The sequence below is a fragment of the Callionymus lyra genome, chromosome 2 (assembly GCF_982586985.1).
Source record: "Callionymus lyra chromosome 2, fCalLyr1.hap1.1, whole genome shotgun sequence".
Lineage (NCBI taxonomy): Eukaryota > Metazoa > Chordata > Actinopteri > Syngnathiformes > Callionymidae > Callionymus > Callionymus lyra.
In genome coordinates this window covers 30,190,604-30,210,291 of record NC_141819.1, presented here as the reverse complement: position 1 = coordinate 30,210,291, position 19,688 = coordinate 30,190,604, and the positions used below count along the sequence as shown (strand labels likewise).

Below are 19,688 nucleotides of genomic sequence, written 5' to 3'. Positions count from 1 at the left end.
TCTGCCCTCTGTTCAAACCTCTAAATATTGCGTGGTGTTTATTATGCATATATTATGACATTGCAACGGGAAATAGCTTCCTTTAGAAGAAAAGCTTTATAAAAAGTTGTTTTCACAAGTAATTCCGACTCATGCAAATGATGGAAAAATAGCAATGTTTGCAAAACAACTGAATTAATACAGCTCGTTCATACTAAAAGAGAAAAAATATATATATGATGGGCATGTACACAAATACACATTGTTTATTGGAATCAGTAACATATACAGTATATGCATTTGTTAATGCATTCAAACTATATGAATAACATGTAATATTGCGCATCATCGTACTTTTCATGTATAAAAGTTAAAACCGGCCAAGGCCTCCCCTCTGGTTCCGGCTTCCAGGCCCCCTCCTCCTCCGCGTGTTATTGAGGGTGAAACTGTGTACACTGTAAAGAAAATTATAGATTCCAGACACGTTGGCCGGGGTTTTCAGTTTCTTGTTGACTGGGAGGGTTATGGCCCGGAGGAGAGGTTGTGGGTTCCAGGTCGTGACATCCTTGACCCTAAACTGATCGAACAGTATAAACTCAAAGCTAAAAGGAACTAACTCCGACTCTCCCTCTCTTGTTTTATTGTTTTGTGTGCTCCTCTTGTATTTTGCTCTGTTTTGCTTTCTGGCCTGTCTTGTTGTCTTAGTCATGTTTTTGTTTTTTGTTTTTTTGGGGGTTTTTTTTAGTCAGCCTCTGTGTCGTGTTTCTGGGCTTGTCGGTCTTGTGTTACTTTTCATGTCGGGTTTTATTGCCTATTCTTGTCGGTTGTTTGGGAGTAATCAGAGCCCTGCCGTTGAGTATTCCTGCATCCCTACCCTGTCTCCTTACCTTGTCCCGACCAAGACTCCATTCCTGTCTCTTGTGGTTTTTGTTCTGTTTCTGCCCCTTGACGCCGGGTTTTGCTAAGCCCCTGCTTTTGCCTATTTTGATGCCGATTCCTGGTCTGACTACGCCTCTGCCTTCCCCATTGAATAAAACCAAGTTTCTGCAAATTACCTCTGCGCCTGGGTTTCTCCGTTCCCCGTCGTGACCCTTGTGATCAATGCTGAAAACATTTCAGGCAAAGCTGGTGGCCCTGGAGGAAAGTTGATTGGATCCTTATATTTTACGTAGTATAACAGGAAGATAAGTGAAGCAAGTAAGACAAAAAAAAAACCTTGGTATCGAGCTCAGAAAACAAAATTTGTATCCACATTCTGATGTGTGAAAGTTGAGCAGAGATGGAGAGAATAAACTTGTGTCCTTATCCAGGGAAAGAGAACGACTCTTGTGCTGACTCATCGTCATTTGTAAAAAAGGATCCTTGTGTCTTACAATTAGATTGGAGACAACCCCTTAGCAATTGTATTATTCTCCAGATATAGACCCAAACAAAAGGCTAAAAACATAAATAAAAGCACTGTAGTTTGTATTTTTTTATTTTTCATTAACAACAGCAGTTGATACAGAGTGTTGTACAAGAGCATTAAATATAGCACAAAATAGAAAACATTTAAAAACACTAAGATAGTACGAGAAAAGCAACTAACAAGTAAATGGTACGAACAGCTACAGTCTAAAATCAATTTGAAGAACTTGGTTGGTTCATTACAATCATCTGTGGTATTTTCTAGCTAAGACTTCTGTACTTTGAGAACCAATGAAATAATGAAAAAAAAATGTAATTATATATTTTGTGGTCATATTTAAAAGCAAGAATTCACACAACATTCCACACCATGAGTCATTCATATAAGTCACTCAGCGGACCTTGGCTTGAACCTTAAAGGGTTTTGGAACTTTTGTTGACCCAATGTCACAATCTGTGCTCAGCTGTACTCCATCAGGAGCAGAGAAGGAGAACTTCTGTAACAAACCCACCAAGAACAGGAAGAGCTCCATCTTGGCCAGCCCCTCTCCAAGACACGCTCGCTTCCCTAAATAGGTGATAAAGATTAGCAACTTCTCTGGTGTAAACCGGAAGCATTATGGGATTTACCTGCAGAGAACGGCAGGAAAGCGTCTCGCTTCACAAACTTCCCTTTGGAGTCAAGAAAGTGTCCTGGGTTAAAGGAGTCTGGAGTTTCCCACTCGTTCTTGTCAAACAGCACAGAAGTCAGCATGGGCATCAGAGTTGTTCCCTAGAATCAAATCCACACTCATTCAAGCGGCCTAGTGTTTGTTTAGATACAGTTTTCTTATGAGCACAGACCTTTGGAATGAAGTAGCCTCCAAGCGTCGTGTCTTGAGAAGCAATTCTCGTTCCATTTAGTGGGACAATGTTTCCAATCCTCTGGATCTCATGGATGACAGCATCCGTGTAAGGCATATTGAGTCTGTCCGTCATGGAGGGCAGACGGTTTTGACCAATCATCTTGTCAATCTCAACCTGGACGTTCTCTGTAAAAAGTTAGTTTGTGAACAAAGGCTCCATATGGAATAAGTAACAGTTTGTCACCAACCTTGGATCTCTGGATGTCTGATGAGATAAATCAAAGCCCACTGCAGAGTAGTTGAGGTGGTTTCTGTTCCGGCCGTAAAGAGATCCAGGGAACATAGAACCAGGTTTGCCTCGTTAAAGCCCAAATCAGATTCTTGGTGCTGTTTGATAGATAGAAAGGATTACTTAGACCATTAAACAGAGAACCAGAGTGCTGTTACTCTTGTTATACATACATTCACCATTTCAATGAGGAAACTGTCTAAATAGTCTCGAGGATTATTATGGTCCAAGTCCAGCTTGTGGCTCTTAACCTCTTCACCAACGAAATCTTGTAGTGTGTTGAAGTCCTTGAACATTTGGTTGTGAGGTCCCGGCAAGTGCTTCATCAGCCAAGGAAATGATTCATACAGCTAAGACAACAGGGTACAAGATTATGATTTAGTACCACAAGTCTGTGGAAAAAGAAAATACCTACTTGACCCCACACAGAACCTTCTTCTTTTATAATACTCGACAAATAGGTGAGCATGGTCCTGAACCTGTGGTCACTGTAGTCGTAGCGTTTCCCCATCACCAGTTGGCAGATGATGTTTGATGCGGCGTTGTTAAAGAGTCCAGCTGGGCTAAAAGGTGCCCCTGCATGGAAAGGACTGTTTAATCTTTATCTTCTTTATAATCCAATACTCAAACTTAAAATGTACCTCTTTCTTTGGCAATTTCCTCCTGCAGGTGTGAGATCTCTTCACGGATGCTTTGTTCTGTGACGTTCTTTCCAAGTCCAAAATTGCGTAAGGTTGATAATGCGAAACGCCGCTGCCTCTTCCATATTTCCCCGTTGCTAAAGAACAGACCATCTGACACACAAACAACACTCATTACTTTATGCTTTTTCTTTATTCCCTTGATGGATCTTACTGTAAATAAATGTGAATGAATGTGACTGGTGACTAACATGACTTTATATTAACTTTATAAGTTAGTTTAGGTTAGGTTGAACTTTATTGATGAAATTGTTTTTTTCCAATTAGACATAGCAATACAGCAATTTTTCATAAAAATAAAAACAAGAACAAGAACAAGAGAAATAAACAGAAATGACAAGATTACACAATCTAAGTATAGAGATAAAGAACATAGATCAAAGACAAATAACAAAGACAAAGGATACAATGATTAACATAGAACAGAATGTAAGTAAGTAAGTAATTTGTATTTATATAGCGCTTACCAGTAACAATATTCTATAAAGTATATACTTTATGTCAAGATACTTTCGCTCCAATCCAGCCTCCTCCGAAAGTAGTAATATCTTATATAATTATTTTATAAAATTATATAATATCTTAGTATAATAATATCCTATAATAAGATATGATACATAGCCATTATCTGAAACTGCTTATTTGTCGGTGCCAATGGTTTAAACACGAAATTCTGGGAAATGCTTTTTCCATGCTCAAAGGTTACCAAAGCTTTGCTGAAAGTGTACTTGTGTAGGGAAACAAAATTGATTGTCGTCAACAAAATCTTTACAAAAATTACTTCAGAGGTGTAAAATACCTTTTTTTTAAGACTTGAAAAATTCATTTTCTTTTAGTAGTTTCCCCAGAAAGTTTTTCAGATCTTGTTGAATTACATTATGAAAAATATTTGAATTCCTGGACCTGAATTCAAACTGCTTGTCTTCATTTCCAAAAAAAGGACCTAAAGAGAATAAGACAATAGCTATATCAAGTAATATACCTGTAGACCCAGAGTAAAATCTTTCACTAACTGGACTATATGGTCGGCCCCCAAAGTTGTCTGCATTTGTCACGATGGCTTCCTTCACCATCTTGTATCCGCAAACAACCACCATCTTACTAGTTCCGAGGCGAATGTTGAAAATATTCCCAAATTTTTCTGACATCTGAGGAGATAAGATCAAGACACATTCAAAGGTGACCAACAATCTTAGAACAAATGGTGCCAAATAATAAAATCATAATTTTGAAATCAATGTTTTCCCTAAAATTCTTTAACAAAACAAAAAAAACAGCAACATGTCTTTAACTTTCAAATGACCTTAGGAACGTGTCTTCATTGATAATAGTTTCACAACAACTGTCTTTTTACCTTCATCATATAATCATGTGGATATTCATGTAGAATAGCTAAAATATTTCCTAGAAGAGGCAGCCCCCTCGGTCCAGGTGGAAAATTTGGGGGGTTCCTGTTTTTCATGAAGTCTGCTATGAGCAGGAAGAGGAAGGTGAAGAGAAGAAGCCTCGTCAGGTCGAGTCCCTGAAGAAAACTGTAGACCCACATGGTTCGGTAGTAGATCCGGCACTGACTTCAGTTCCACACTTGCTATTCTACAGATCAGATGTTTGAGGGAAAGAAGTTATGCAACAGTCCACTGACCACACCTACAACTCCTACAACCATTGTCGTGATTCGTGTTACCTGATACCTTTCGTGGTGCGTTATGTAATACATGAGTCAGCACTTTTCAATCATTCATAAAATATACAATTAATGATTCAGTACATGAAGCCAGCTAGATTGTGTTTTCTTTTTTATGAAGTTGATTTCACTACAAAAAGGTAGAAATTGTTCTGTATTATCTTTTCCAGTCACCCAATGAATCTTAAGTTCATAGGTGTTTACTCGCTGACCCGAGTTTGTGTTTCAAAGTTTATGCTTGTAGATGCACTTGCTTGGTCACATGGTTGGCTTATATTTATTTGATTATCAGAGGAAGGATGACAAATATTATAACAATGTTATTATTCTGATTTGTAATACATAAACAAAACTACCTTTGCTAAATTAGAATCAAACTTCATCCACAAGACACTGCTGGGAAGTTCTGTTACGCTAAGCATGTACTAAGACATGGCAACAGGAAATAGCTTCCTTTAGAAGAAAAGCTTTAAAAAAAAGTCGTTTTTACAAGTAATTCTGACTCATGCAAATGATGGAAAAATAGCAATGTTTGCAAAACAACTGAATGAATACAGCTCGTTCATACTAAAAGAGAAAAAATATATGATGGGCAAGTACACAAATAAATTGTTTATTGGAATCAGTAATATATACAGTATATGCATTTGTTAATGCATTGAAACTATATGACTAACATGTAATCTTGGAATTTGATTTTGTAATGAAATATAAATCACCTTTGTTTTTATTTAGGCTGCGGTTGATTTATTGATTGACAAACCATTCAATCCAAACCTTTAAATATTCGTTTTATATTTGTATTTGGTGCTGTGTAGTTATGAATGCTCGGAACCTCATCGGGGTATGGCCATCATCTTGAAAGACTGTGGAGAATATGTGAAACCCAGAATGCCCTCCATGCTCGGCTCTTCTCCAGGAACTGGAGCCAAAGTGAAGCGTTGAAGTAAAGTGGTGAAGAAAAGGAACAGCTCCAATCTGGCCAGATTCTCTCCAATACATACACGTTTGCCTGAGAAGAAAAATAATTCCCCACAGATTAGTTTTGTTGTAGGTAAATGGTGGAACACTCAATTCAGCTGTATGACATGACGGTCAAAATACCTTATCCCCCACAGAATGCTTCCTCATGTATTTCAAGTGACACCATTCATTTCCCTGTGTTAGCCAAAAATAATATAACAACAACTGTATGTAGGGTTAATAAAAAATACAGTATGTGTGTGAGTTTTTGTTTGTGTATTCGTGTAATCTGTGTTTCATCCAATTCTCAATTTGTGTTTCAACTAACTCTCCTTTATTTGTATAATTTCTTTATTTTCCCAAATGATGTGCTCTGTGAATAAAATATATAAATACCTGAAAAGTACAGTGGATATAGTACAACCAATTGCAAGAAAGTTACCTGCAGAAAACGGGAGGAAAGCATTATTTTTGTTGAAGCGTCCTTCTGAATCCAGGAAATGTTCTGGTCTGAAGACTGCTGGCTTCTCCCACTCATCCTCATCAAATAGCACTGAAGACAGGTCAGCCACAATTTGGGTTCCCTGTAAAGTAACAAAAATTAATGTATTAGCAAAGATAATGGATCAGACTTCAACCTTTCTGGTTGTCTTTGAATGTCCCAAACTAGCAGCCTGTTTGAGATTATATGTAAACTGACTGGTGCTCTACTGCCAGCTAATGGCGGGAAGTGTATTGCAACTGAGGTAATGTGCACAACATAACATAGCTTTAATGCGCTGTGGGAAGCCCTTCCAGTTATTCTAATTGAATTTCCTACACTATGCATTGAAACATGTGGCCAATAACATTTTTATTTTACCTTGGGAACGGAGTAGCCTGCAATAGTTGCATCTTTACCGGCCATTTTTGGGAATCCAAGTGGAAGTACGTTTGCCATCCTCTGGCTCTCATGGATAGTGGCGTCAGTGTTAACAGATTAATAATTTCAATAGCATTTTGTTTAAATCATCTTGCAGTTTGTTTTCGATTTTTTATGTTTGATCTGTTTATGTTTGGCATATATTGCTCAAAAAACATATAATATCACAATAGCATATTTACTTCATGTTTTAATAATTGTTTTTGCTGTGATTCTTTTTCCAGTGCTATATTTGTTTGATCCTCAACCATATGTGTTATTTCTTATCTTATGTTCTTGTATGTCTTTAATATTTATACTCCTCTGGAGTACTCTTGCAGTTTGTATGTCATCAAACATGCTACCTTCACAATATTGAGGTTTTTCAGGACATAGAGAGTTCAATATTAGCCTTATAGTCTTAAGTCTTCAACTGTCTCTGAGTAGTAAAAAAAATGGTAACAAATGGTTGATTGAAATTCCCTCTTCTTCTGTTTTGATCTGCTGTAAGTCCAAATAGCATTTTAACATGTACTCATAACACCCACTCTGTAGAAGCAGCTGCCTTATATCACTATAGGTGTTATCCCATACTTCTACACCATAGACCATTCCATGTAATTGATCATATGAAATGAAGGTCAATATAATTTAGCAAAACAGGTAGTCTGGCCCTGATCATTTATTTCCACCTGATCTCTCGGATATGGTGTTTTCTATTTTTGTACTTCTGTTTAACTTTCTTATTTATCCATATTCTTGATTAGAATTTTTTATATCCTCTCCACTTTTAGATTGTGTCAACTGCGTCGCATCAAATTGAGCATACTCATTAACTTTACTTTGTATTTCGGGGTGGATCAGCATGTGAACAAGTGCCCAGCGTAAGGTGGTGGTCACTGTCTCTGTCCCGGCTTCAACAAGATCCAGAATGACAACAACAAGACTTTCTAGGTTGAAGCCAGCCTTCGGATCTTGGTTTTTCTGCAGGATCGACAAAAAGAAGTTACATCGCTGCAACACAGTGCACACTCTGTGAAAGAAATATTGCTTTATTACAATATTAATGTGTTTTAAACTGCTTACTACGTTATCACAATATTAATGTGTTCACTTCTTTACCACAAATGCATATGTGTTCGAAACCACTGATTGCCTTAAGCACAATGTGTATGTGTTTTGAAACTCCTCACAAGATATATCCCATCAGGGGTCAGCAAGGGCAAGTGAAGGAACAGGGAACGAGTTGGGAGGGGGCAGGTGAGAAAGAGCAGATAACTGTGGGATGCTCCCTAACCTTGAGTGTTATCTGTAAGACTGTTTTGAACTGCTGATGCCAATGCTGTGATGTCACCTGCACAATGAATCTTACTAAGGACAAACTAAGTTGGGAGGGGGGATGAGCAGAGGAGACTGCTTTTGATGTTACCCCTCCAAAATGTATTTTGCTTTGAACAAACTGAATAAAAAGGGAGGGACGCTGGAACTTCGTCGGACAGTCGGTGCGAGCTAACTTCCGTGTTGGTTCTGGCTGTCTCCTCTCGAGTGAAGAAACAATCTCTTACTGGTGTGAGTCTGAATCTTTTGCTATTGAACTGATTTGTCTGTGAAACATTGTGAACAGTTTTTCTGACATTTAACTTGGTCCTTCGAGCCGGATGCCAACGCCCTTTCTTCGGTGGATGATCAACGACGCCTGAACCACACGGTGCACCGGCCAGTGGGTCTTACAAACCCCTGGAAGACCTCCTTTCCACGAGGCCAGGAGTCGAACATCATCTACCGGGGAGAACGCCGACGGCATCCAAGACCAGATCAACTCCACCAGCGAAAAGATTGATGTCAGTTACGCTTCTCTGACTAAGTTGTATCATTGTGATATAAAGTATCATTGTATCAAATGAAGAAGCCGTGGAAATAAGGGGACAACGTAGAAGTCTGTCCACGGGATCACTAAGTGATCAAAAGCCGTATTGTTGTAAAACGGAGTATAATTGTGAGTGTCATTGTGACACAAGGTACAAGTAAATAGAAAAGGGTAAAATCTTCTCTGTTTAAGGCCGTATTATTGCAATACGGGGTGTTACTGTAACACCAGGGCCATTTTCTCACTGAGCGGTTGTTGGGATTCTTGTCGGTCGAAACCTAACGGTGACAACGTAAAACTGACCAAGAGTACAAAACCATCATAGAAATTGGATGTCTTGAGTAAAAGAAAGAATCTAAAACTGGTGAAACGACTGTGAGTATAAACACCCGGGGGTGCCCGCCTCGTTTGAGGTAGAAGATTTGTTCCCGGTCGCCACCAGGCATTTAGCATTTTCTTTCGAAAAAACTCGGCAAGACACATACCAGAACGACATGAAGAAGGCAAATAAGACTTCTACGGGTGTAGAAGCAATTAATAAGGAGAGAGAAAGAGAAGAACGAATGTGTAAAGTTAAGTTGACAGAAATGGACAATAAAGGTTGTTGCAGGTTTGTAAAAAAGTGGCAGATTCAGTATGGTTTTCCAGGAGATGTTGATAATGAGACAGAATTGAGTAAGTTGTTGAGTAAATTGTCTTTGAAAGATAGAGAAAAGGGAAAGTTGAACGAAGTACATGGAAAACAGTGGTACGCATGTAAGACTCTGTATGACAGGGCAAGGGAAAAGAATCAGAAAATAAAAAATAAAAAACAAATGAAAGTGTGTTTAGTATCAGTAAATTGTGCTACAAAAAATTAAATAAAGATTTAAAGTGAAATTACTGATCCAATAACAAAACCATCATGAACATAGTTGCTTTTAGAATCATGCAGTGGTCAGTACCTGACATGAATGAAGTGAGCATAAGTGACTGATACAGGAAAGTGTTTTAGGCTACAATAACTACACACCTGATAAGTAATAATGATACAGCTAAGGTTAAACTAACTGTTTAAGATGAAAATGAATTTAAACAAATTGATGATTCAGGAGCAAGTTTAACTGTGTCTCCGATCGCTGATAATGTGCAAAGGGGAAGCTCCCCTAGAGCAGAAAAGTTGGAATTCCCTCCCTCCGATTTGCACGGGCGGGGGCCAATTCCAACTCCAACACCGCGGGTTCACCGTGAGGGAAACACCTAAGATATATCCGTGCCTGCCCGAGACACCTCCGTTGTACTCACCAACAATGACGACATCAAACTCATCACCTCTGAAAATTGGAGTTTTGCCAGCCCTGACTCCATCTCAGGCAGACGCGATCATAACTCAGCAGCAGCCTCCTCTACAAGTTGGAATGCTGCCAGCCCTGACCTGAGCTCAGGTCATTGTGATTCTAACTCAAACAAACCAGTTGAATCTGGAACTTTTGAGAAAAGGGTGACAAGAAGTATGGGGGGGGGGTCGGTGAGTGGGAAAAACAAATGAATCCACAGCATCCACTACAAGTAAAATCAGAGCTGAAGTTACATGATATTAACGAACAGACTACAGGAGCATTTCCTATGATTCAAATGCCGAATAATGATGCTAATGCACCATTCTTTGTTTTTAGACCATGGACACCCGCAGAATTTAAAGAAATAATACAATCTATTGCAACACCTGCTGCAAACATAAGAGAGTTCATCAGAGATATTAGAGATCTCGTTGACGGTCACAGGTTAAACGGTCACGAGATAGCTAAATTAATGTCACTATCTACAGGAGCTAGATACGGAAATGTAATGGAGGGGTGGACGGGGTTGAACGATCAAGGTAACGTCATACCATATGCACAAGTCATGTTACCCCTGAATGACATTTTGGAAAGATGTGAACGGATCTATGCACAGAGACCTGATCCCAGTCAAATAAAAGCCTGTACACAGAATGAAGACGAAAAAATAGACGACTTCAAAGTCAGATTAATGGATGTTTTTAACAAACATGGTGGGATTCCCGAAGATCAACCATTTCTGTGGGAATCACATTTCAAAAATCTTTTATTGAACCAAATGAGACCAGAAGTGTCGAGACACATTAAGAAGCAAAATGTGATCTGGCAGACGGCTGGATCAGACGATCACATTGCATATGCCCGAAATTACGAAACATTAGAGAAAAAGCGAGTAAAAAGTGAGCCGGCTGTACAGACACATGTAACACACGTGCATTACGCAGGGCAGAATAAAGTTAAATCCCATAACAAACTGTTAAAGGAAATAAGAAAACCCTTTGATCCTAAAACACTGTCCGCAGAAAAAAGAAAACTTTTAAAAGAAGGTCGATGCTTTACTTGCGGAAAGACAGGACATCGCGCCAGATGAGAAAAGCAAGTGCAAAGATAAACCCAGACGAAAAAATTAACCTCTCACATACACCAAGTGCAGCTTCATGTTCCAAAAATCCTTAAAATAAGGAAGATTATTTTTTATTTCAAAAGAGGCATGTCATATTCTACTTTTTAAATGTATTAATGAAGATTTTAACTTTACATCAGATGGAGTGTTTTTTTTTTTTTTTTTTCTTACAAATATCTGTATGTTTAGTTTAGCGCAACGTCACTGAACTGTTCAAGTTAGCTTTGGTTCATGGTTTGCTTTTCTACGGAGCATTCATGTTAATTACTTTTTAAATTTGTTAAGCCATTTTCCATCCAAAAATTGTTATTTGTGCTGAAGATGTATTTAAAAAATGTTTTAAAACATCTTTTGTTAGCCAAAAGGCTGTATGCTATTGTAAAGTGTACATACAGTTACATTGAATTTCTGAAACAAAGTTTTAATGTTAAGTCTTTTTGTGATCAAGTTGTTCATCAGCAGGTGGTTTTCAAATTGTTGAAACAAGTTTGGGTTAAGTTGTATTAAATACAAATGTTTTCTTTTCCAATGAAAATTGGCAGAAAATTGTTTTCCTGATTCAAACATGTGACGTATGTTTGTGAACAAAATAAAGGGTGATAAACAGAAACAGGCTGTTTCTAAAGCACCGAAACCACAGACAAGGAAACAAATGCTATGATGGAAAAGGTAAAATCTTAAAAAACAATTTTTCATTTTTAAATAAGTATTATAGACTTTATTGAGATTAATTCCATGTAAAAGAAGAATATGTTGTTCGAGTTGATACATTTTAATTTGAAATTAATTTGTCTTTGTCGGAATAATGATACTGAATTGGTCGAAGAATTTCTAACTACTAGTTTTTAAATCTAGGTGGTTTTATAGTTGTTCTGTGAATTTATGTTGTTTGACTATATTTTGGACTATAGAAGTCTTGGTGGATAAGAGTAATTGTCCCATCTTCGAACAAACGGTAACAGCAAAAAGAGGATTCATGTCATCGGTCCTGATGCAGAAACATGGTAGCAAGATGAGACCAGTTGCATATTATTCACAACAGTTGGATCCAGTGGCACGAGCAACGCCAGAATGTGTACAAGCCGTGCTCTCTGCGGCGCTCGCTGCGCAAGCGTCCGCCGAGGTCGTCCTGTTTCACGCGTTGACTCTGAAAGTACCACACGCAGTATCAGTCTTACTGTTGGAAACGAAAATGCAGTTCTTATCACCTGCTCGACATCTACATTGCACTGCTGTATTGTTATCTCAGGGACACATTAACATTGTCAGGTGTGGAGCACTCAATCCAGCGTCATTAGTACCCACACCACTAGATGGCACTCCACATGGCTGTGGAAGCCAAGTCCAAATTCTAACTAAACCACGACCAGACTTGACGGATACACCTTTAACGACAGGAACCGTAGTGTTTGTTGACTGTTCAGCGAGTAAAGATGAAAAAGGAAAAAACAAAGTGGGGTACGCGGTGACGACCGCAGATAAAGTACTTTATCAAGGGAAATTAAAATCAACTAGTTCAGCTCAGGCAGCTGAGCTGGCAGCCCTTATAAAGGCATGTGACATTTTTGAAGGTGATGATGTAACTATCTGGACAGATAGTCAATATGGATACGGTTCTGTGCACGTGTTTTGTCAACAGTGGGCGAGAAGAGGGTTTAAAACAACAGGAAAAGAAGTAGCTCACAAAGAGTTACTCGTAAATTTGTTGCATGCCATCCAACTACCAAAGAAGTTGGCAATATGTAAATGTGAAGCACATTTAACAGGAAATGATCCAGTCACTATTGGAATTAGACTGGCTGATCAGGCTGCAAAAGATGCAGCACATAAAAGCCCACAAGTTGGAACAATGTTTGCACAGAAGACACATCCTCACAAGAAACACCTGTAAAAGAAAATGAAGTGTTAATAAGCAGACAACAAAACGCACCTCACACAGAGAAGACATATTGGGGAAAACAAGGTGCCGAAACAAACTCGAAAGGTCTGAGTACACTATCAGATGGGAAACCGTGGTTACCAAAGTCCATGTTTGAATGGGCAGCAAAATTGAGTCATGGTTTGAGCCATGTCTCAACAGGAGGGATGGTAGCCCAAGTAAAACAGCATTACCATGTTCAAGGGTTCACTCTATATTCAAAACATTTTTGTCACAAGTGCCTTATTTGCATAAAGAACAATGCACAAGGGTATTTAAGACCCAAACAAGGAAAGTTCCCAGAACCACCAGAACCATTTCACACCATACAAATGGATTACATTGAACTGAACAAAGCACAAGGTAAACAATATTGTTTGGTAATCATTGATGTGTTTTCAAGATGGGTAGAAATTTTTCCAACGGCACATGCTGATGCAAAGACAATTGTTAAAGCACTGTGTGGTCGAATTATTCTTACATTTGGTATTCCATCGCTCATTCGAAGCGACAATGGTTCACATTTTCTTAACGAAGCTGTAACCAAAGTTGGTGAACTCCTGAACATTGATTTGAAACGACATTGTGTATACCACCCCCAGTCCGCAAGACTGGTTGAAAGAACCAATGGTACTGTGAAATCGAGACTTGTGAAAACAATGAGAGAAACAAAAAGACAATGGCCAGATTGTGTTGGTCTCGTTGAAATTGGTATGAGAATTGTACCCGCTGAAGGGAAAACATTGTCTCCATTTGAAATCATACACGGTAGACCTTATACCTTACCTGATCTTGCACCCAAAGGTCAGAGTATAACAGGAGGGTCAATTCCAGCACACATGAAAAGACTGTATGAACAGAGAGACGTTCGTAAGCACAATGATCTGCCAGTTTGTTCTGACCCACAGACTTTCCAGGTGCAAATTGGAGACTTGGTGTTTCTAAAAGTGCTGCGACGACCCAAGTGGGACAGTGAACGGTGGGACGGTCCTCACGAGGTGGTGGCTGTCAGTCCAACAGCGGTAAAGGTCGACGGCCGGACCGGTTGGATTCATCAATCCCAGTGCAAACTTCGACGACTGCCTCCTGGTCCTGACGGTTCCGGAGCCCCTACCACGTTTCAACAAGCCAAAAAGACAGAGTGATAAAGGTCCTCTGCTGAGCCCGGCAGCCCTGTCACTCCGACGAAAGACCACAGCGCCCCATCCTCAATTGCACGTGTCAAAAAGACCACAGCGCCCCATCCTCAATTGCACGTGTCAAAAAGACGGACGAGTGAGGAAAGGCTCTTTGCCCTTGCCCTTCACTCCAACGCATCGGACGAGAGTTTATCCGAGGTAAACGCACGCTCTCGAGGGTTCAGAAGAAACCCCAACGAACGGGACGAGAGTTCTTCCGCGGCAAACGCACACTCTCGAGAAGAATGATGAACCAACCACAGAGACTTCTCCGTTCCGGATGGGTGAGAAACTTTGGACAATGTATGATTGTATGTACTATGATTATGGGAACGGTATTAGTCTTTTTGTGGGCATTGTACATCTTAGAGTGGGGTCCACCTAATTCTAAGGTAGTAGAGTTTTTAAATCTAGGTGGTTTTATAGTTGTTCTGTGAATTTATGTTGTTTGACTATATTTTGGACTATAGAAGTCTTGGTGGATAAGAGTAATTGTCCCATCTTCGAACAAACGGTAACAGCAAAAGGAGGATTCATGTCATCGGTCCTGATGCAGAAACATGGTAGCAAGATGAGACCAGTTGCATATTATTCACAACAGTTGGATCCAGTGGCACGAGCAACGCCAGAATGTGTACAAGCCGTGCTCTCTGCGGCGCTCGCTGTGCAAGCGTCCGCCGAGGTCGTCCTGTTTCACGCGTTGACTCTGAAAGTACCACACGCAGTATCAGTCTTACTGTTGGAAACGAAAATGCAGTTCTTATCACCTGCTCGACATCTACATTGCACTGCTGTATTGTTATCTCAGGGAGAACGAAACTTCAATCAAACTAAAAACCTGACTAGAAGCAAACGAGACAAGGAATTTGATGACAGATGTCTTTGCGGAGGGTCAAGCCTTTGTCTAGCCCAATGCAATGAAGGTGTTTACTTAGGGTAGGGGACCACCAGGTTATGTCACACACAAAGACATAGGAGATATTAGTCGGCTACAACAATATACAGGCACCTTTATCAATCTTACACAACTAGCTAATGACACGGTTTTGACAATTCCGTTAGCTAACTTCCACACTGAATCAACCGATAAAAAGCTCAAGGCTGTACGGTTTAATGAATGGTCAACATATTGGTTCTATCTTATGTCCCAAGAAACCTCGGCTAAGAGAGATGCATGGTGGGGATGGGATAATTATGTAACAACAGAAAGCGGTGATTATTGGCCAAAAAGCCAAACGAAATAATGGCACAAAAAATTGGAAAGATAAAGTGTACATGACGCACAGCAGAATGAATCTGATATTCACTTTTAAAGCCATGACAGAACTCCCAAACAAAGATAAAACAGATTGTAGCGTTTTGACACTATGGGCCTGGTATGCAAATGGTGAAGATCCATTCGTCCTAATAAAAGTATGCTACAGACCAATCTTAGAAACCAAGACACACCTCCTCCCAAAAGCCACAGTAACTGTATCCCGAAAAAAAATCCTTTCTGATGGATCTGGCAATAGTTACACCTGCCCAAGGTAGTGTAGTTCATACCTACGGAGAAACCATCGAAGAATTGTTGGCAGTTGACACAGGACTCACTATTGATAACAATCTCTACCTTGAGCGTGTTGTAAACATTGCCAGATCCATCAGAAAGGATTGTGCAGTTTGCATGAGACCGAGGGCAGCAGTAACACTGGTTGAGCCGATTGGAAACTCGTCATGCGTGATGAACATGACACAGGGTTTCAAAGTGACAAGTTACTGCATGCCGTATGCTCAAAGGTACCCCATTATCGGAGCAACGTCCAAACCCTTCTTGTTCCATCCACCGACAGGGGGCAAATTTGTTTGCTACTCCCGAACATCCTGTGGTAATGACGTCTGCAGGGATTATGGGAGGTTGAATGCATCGTTCTGTGATCAAACTGTTAACTTGTCAAAGAACGCCTTGAAACACGTCATTCGATCTCAGTTGTGGTGGTGGTGTGGAGGTGGGGTTTTGAGAAACAGATTGGTGGAAGAATGGACGGGTAAATGTGCTTATGTAACAGGAGTACAAGAGATGATGACCAAAGTGTAGACATTAATTTAATTGATGCGAGAGCAAAAAGAAGCATTCCTGATTCACCAATGGTTAGTAATACACATGTGTACTTTGATGCCATTGGTCAGCCCCGAAATGATCCCGACCAAGACAAACTCTTAGACGAAGCAAACGCGGCTGCGTCTCAGCTTCCGATCTTTGGAGGGTTGTTTCCGGTCACCACTTATAAACACACAGAACTCATTAATTACCTGAATCACAAAATCAACACTCTGACTAACTTCACTGAAGTTCTCCAAACACATGTGGCCTCCCAACTACATGCAACCTCTCTCATGGTTGTACAGAACCGTCAGGCATTAGATATGATCCTGGCAGAAAAGGGAGGTGTTTGTAAGTACATTGAGAGTACAGGAGAATGATGTACATACATCCCGCTCCATACGCTTCAAAATGGAACAATTAGCCAGACACTAACCCTGTTAAGAATGGAATCAAAGCATGGAAGGTGTGGTCCCCAATCCAGTCTTACAATGGTTAAACGACACGTTCGGTAGCTGGAAAAATTAACTATTGCCGATATAATTATGGCTTTTATCTCATTTTTAATTTTTATAGTAGCATGTGGTATTCTTTGTTTGCGTATAATGATGGCTAAAATGATGGACGCAGTTAGCGTCAAGGTAGCCGTTCATGTCACTATAGCCATGGCACAATATGAGTTGGTGCCAGTTGAAGATGACTCAGAATGCGAAGTCTAAAATGTATCGATGATATTCCAGTTTATTTTGACGCTGTAACTGAAAAGTCTACCAAGGCAGAGGTTATGAGCCGAGTGTTTTACAAATTGGAAATGTCGGGAAATGTTGTACGGTATATATATGTAATGAAATGTTGGCTTCTTGCTGGGAAAGGGTTTCTATCTTCTTTTTGCCCCCAGGAAGGGTTTTTTGGGATAGTTTTCTTCCCATTTCAGCAATAAGTCTTTTAAAAACACTGTTTAATATTGATAAACAGGAGGGAAATGTGAAAGAAATATTGCTTTATTACAATATTAATGTGTTTTAAACTGCTTACTACGTTATCACAATATTAATGTGTTCACTTCTTTACCACAAATACAAATACATACATTGTTACTGTAAATAAATGACATATGAGCTTTGACGACATTCCAACTTACCAGTTTACCTGCTTACCTTTTTTATTTCCGCAAGGTAAGAATCAACAAAATCTCTGGGATCGTCAGGATTCCAGTCCTCCAAGTGTCTGTCCACCTCCTTCTCCAGGAAGTTCACAATCTGTCTGTAGTTACTGTGCACAGTTTGGTGAGGACCGGGCAGGAACTTGAACAAACCAGGGAAGGCGTCATACAGCTGTAGTGGAAAATAAATGATTCATACCAATACTTGAGACGCTAGAAGAGTTAAACAGTTTACAGAAGTAGCCTCAAACCTGTGTGACAGGCGAGCCAGACAGCAAAATAGCCTCATTATCCAGCTCCAGAATATTGCGATAAGTTGGATCACTGTATTCGTAGCGATGTCCCAAGACCACCGTTGACACGATGTTGCTCACGGCGATTTGTAAAACGTTCTGAGAGTTGAACGCCCTTCCTGGAGAATAGTATTATAACTGTAGGCCTGCTCATTACTTCTATTACATGTATTGGCTATGTGAGGTGAAGATACCTTGCTCCTCCTTAAAGGCGTCACAAAGGAAGTTGCTTTCCATTTCAATGATTTTCTCAAAAGACTTCTGAGCCTCGCCAAAATGACGCAGAAAAGTGACTGCAAACTTTCGTTGCATCTTCCAGGAGTAGCCATTGCCTAAACCAATACCTGTTAAACCATAAACACATGAATGACAGACAAATACAATGACTCTGACATTAACATTAAAAATAAAACAAATGATTATTACTGGTGTTTGGACACATTTTTAGTCTTGTCTCTGTTGATTCTCGTTCCTCCAGGACAGTCATGGTTATTATGAGGAATCCAAAAAGAGGAGATGGAATCAAATTCATTTGAAAAGTCTTCTGGATTATATATATTCCAGTTGCCTCGTTTTGGGATCTTCAGAACATTTAAATCTTAATTCCAAGTGGATTTATAGATGCATTTACTGTTGTATTACCGATTCCCTTGAAAATGACGTGGAACAGAGGGACAAGAGGGCGATCCATAAAGCTGTCCAGCTGATTGATGAGAGCTTCTTTGACCATTTTGTATCCTGTTATGTAGACTATCCAGGAGCTTCCTCTCCGCATGCTGAACACCGAGCCATACTTCTGGGAAAGCTGTAGGTCAAGAAAAGGTCTCTTAAATCGCCGTTCAGAAAGCATTTTGTTTGTGAAATTGGCTTCAGATTATGTGTTTAACTTCTAGAATTCATGCGTTATAATCATTATATTTTTCATATCATTTTTTTTCTCTCACAGAGTTGGGTTCTAGTGAGATTTCAATATGACCTACATATGCACTCATGTTATTGTTGGAATGGCTTAAGTACACCCCCGACCCCTATTAGGTTTATGCATGGAATTTTCACAACAAGTAGCTATGAGGGAAAATCTGTCATGTAAACATATCTTCTCGTACGATTACAGGATTCTCTTTCACTGAACTAACGACAAGAACATAATTTCTTCATAGCCGACTTAAATGTTGATTACCTTCTTAACAGTTTTGAAGTCGACTCCTTCAAAGATGTTTCCAAGAATCGGCACAGGTGTCGGACCCGGTGGGAAGTTATGAGGTCTTCGGTTCTTGACCACATCTATCAAAATTAAAATCACAAAACACACCAAAAACCAGCTGGTTGGGTCCAAAATCTCAAACAGTTTAAGGAAAATCATGATGCCTTGTCTGAGTCCGGTGCTAAAGTGTATCCAACCAGAGTCTGGAATTGGGGGAGAGGGGGATACTACCGAGATTAACAAGGGGAGGAGAGTTGCTGGACTCACTGTTATATAATGATTCACTGTGCAGGTTCTACACACAACACTTTTCCATCAAAAGGGGTAGAAAATATCAAGTGTCTCACTAAAGCCATTTGACTCTGTAGTGTATCATATTCAAAACACATAACGTTAATTTTTTTTTTTTAAATGGAAATAAAAAGAAATCAACAGAAATAGGCTGTGTGTGTTAAAGGTTTACTCAGTCATATGATTCACACAATGTTATCAGACGACAGATTAACCTTGTAAAGTTTCAATGGTTGATGTTTTTCCAACCTTAGCCCAGTTTGGGCGAACAGAGTTCACTCAGGGATAAGATAACAAATGGCTGTGACAGGGAAGCCAAATGAGTTCTCAGAAGGTGGGGGTCTCTCCCATGCATATCAAGTAGCATAACACTAGGATTCAGAATTAAAACAAATAGAAAACACCTTCATTAGAATATGTTGTAAAATCAATATTAAAAAGATATTAGAGATTCTTCAAGAAAAAAAGAAAAATACATCAA

The 19,688-nt window shown here is 39.5% G+C and overlaps 2 protein-coding genes across 2 annotated transcripts; both read right to left on the bottom strand.

Annotated features, from left to right (window-relative positions):
* Window positions 1–1,438: 1,438 nt before the first annotated feature.
* LOC148086467 (cytochrome P450 2J6-like) lies at window positions 1,439–4,837 on the bottom strand. Its single transcript, XM_087784591.1, has 9 exons — window positions 4,576–4,837; window positions 4,204–4,369; window positions 3,162–3,314; window positions 2,936–3,096; window positions 2,694–2,870; window positions 2,480–2,618; window positions 2,230–2,417; window positions 2,017–2,158; window positions 1,439–1,954 (listed from the first exon to the last, which is right to left on the bottom strand). The coding sequence occupies exons 1-9, from the start codon at window positions 4,765–4,767 to the stop codon at window positions 1,779–1,781; spliced, it is 1,494 nt and encodes a 497-aa protein (XP_087640717.1). The 5' UTR covers window positions 4,768–4,837; the 3' UTR covers window positions 1,439–1,778.
* A 662-nt stretch (window positions 4,838–5,499) lies between these two features.
* On the bottom strand, window positions 5,500–19,107 carry LOC148086466 (cytochrome P450 2J2-like). Its single transcript, XM_087784609.1, has 9 exons — window positions 18,893–19,107; window positions 18,355–18,517; window positions 17,907–18,056; window positions 17,671–17,831; window positions 17,415–17,591; window positions 7,521–7,753; window positions 6,731–6,836; window positions 6,311–6,452; window positions 5,500–5,917 (listed from the first exon to the last, which is right to left on the bottom strand). The coding sequence occupies exons 1-9, from the start codon at window positions 19,073–19,075 to the stop codon at window positions 5,742–5,744; spliced, it is 1,491 nt and encodes a 496-aa protein (XP_087640735.1). The 5' UTR covers window positions 19,076–19,107; the 3' UTR covers window positions 5,500–5,741.
* Window positions 19,108–19,688: the final 581 nt, after the last annotated feature.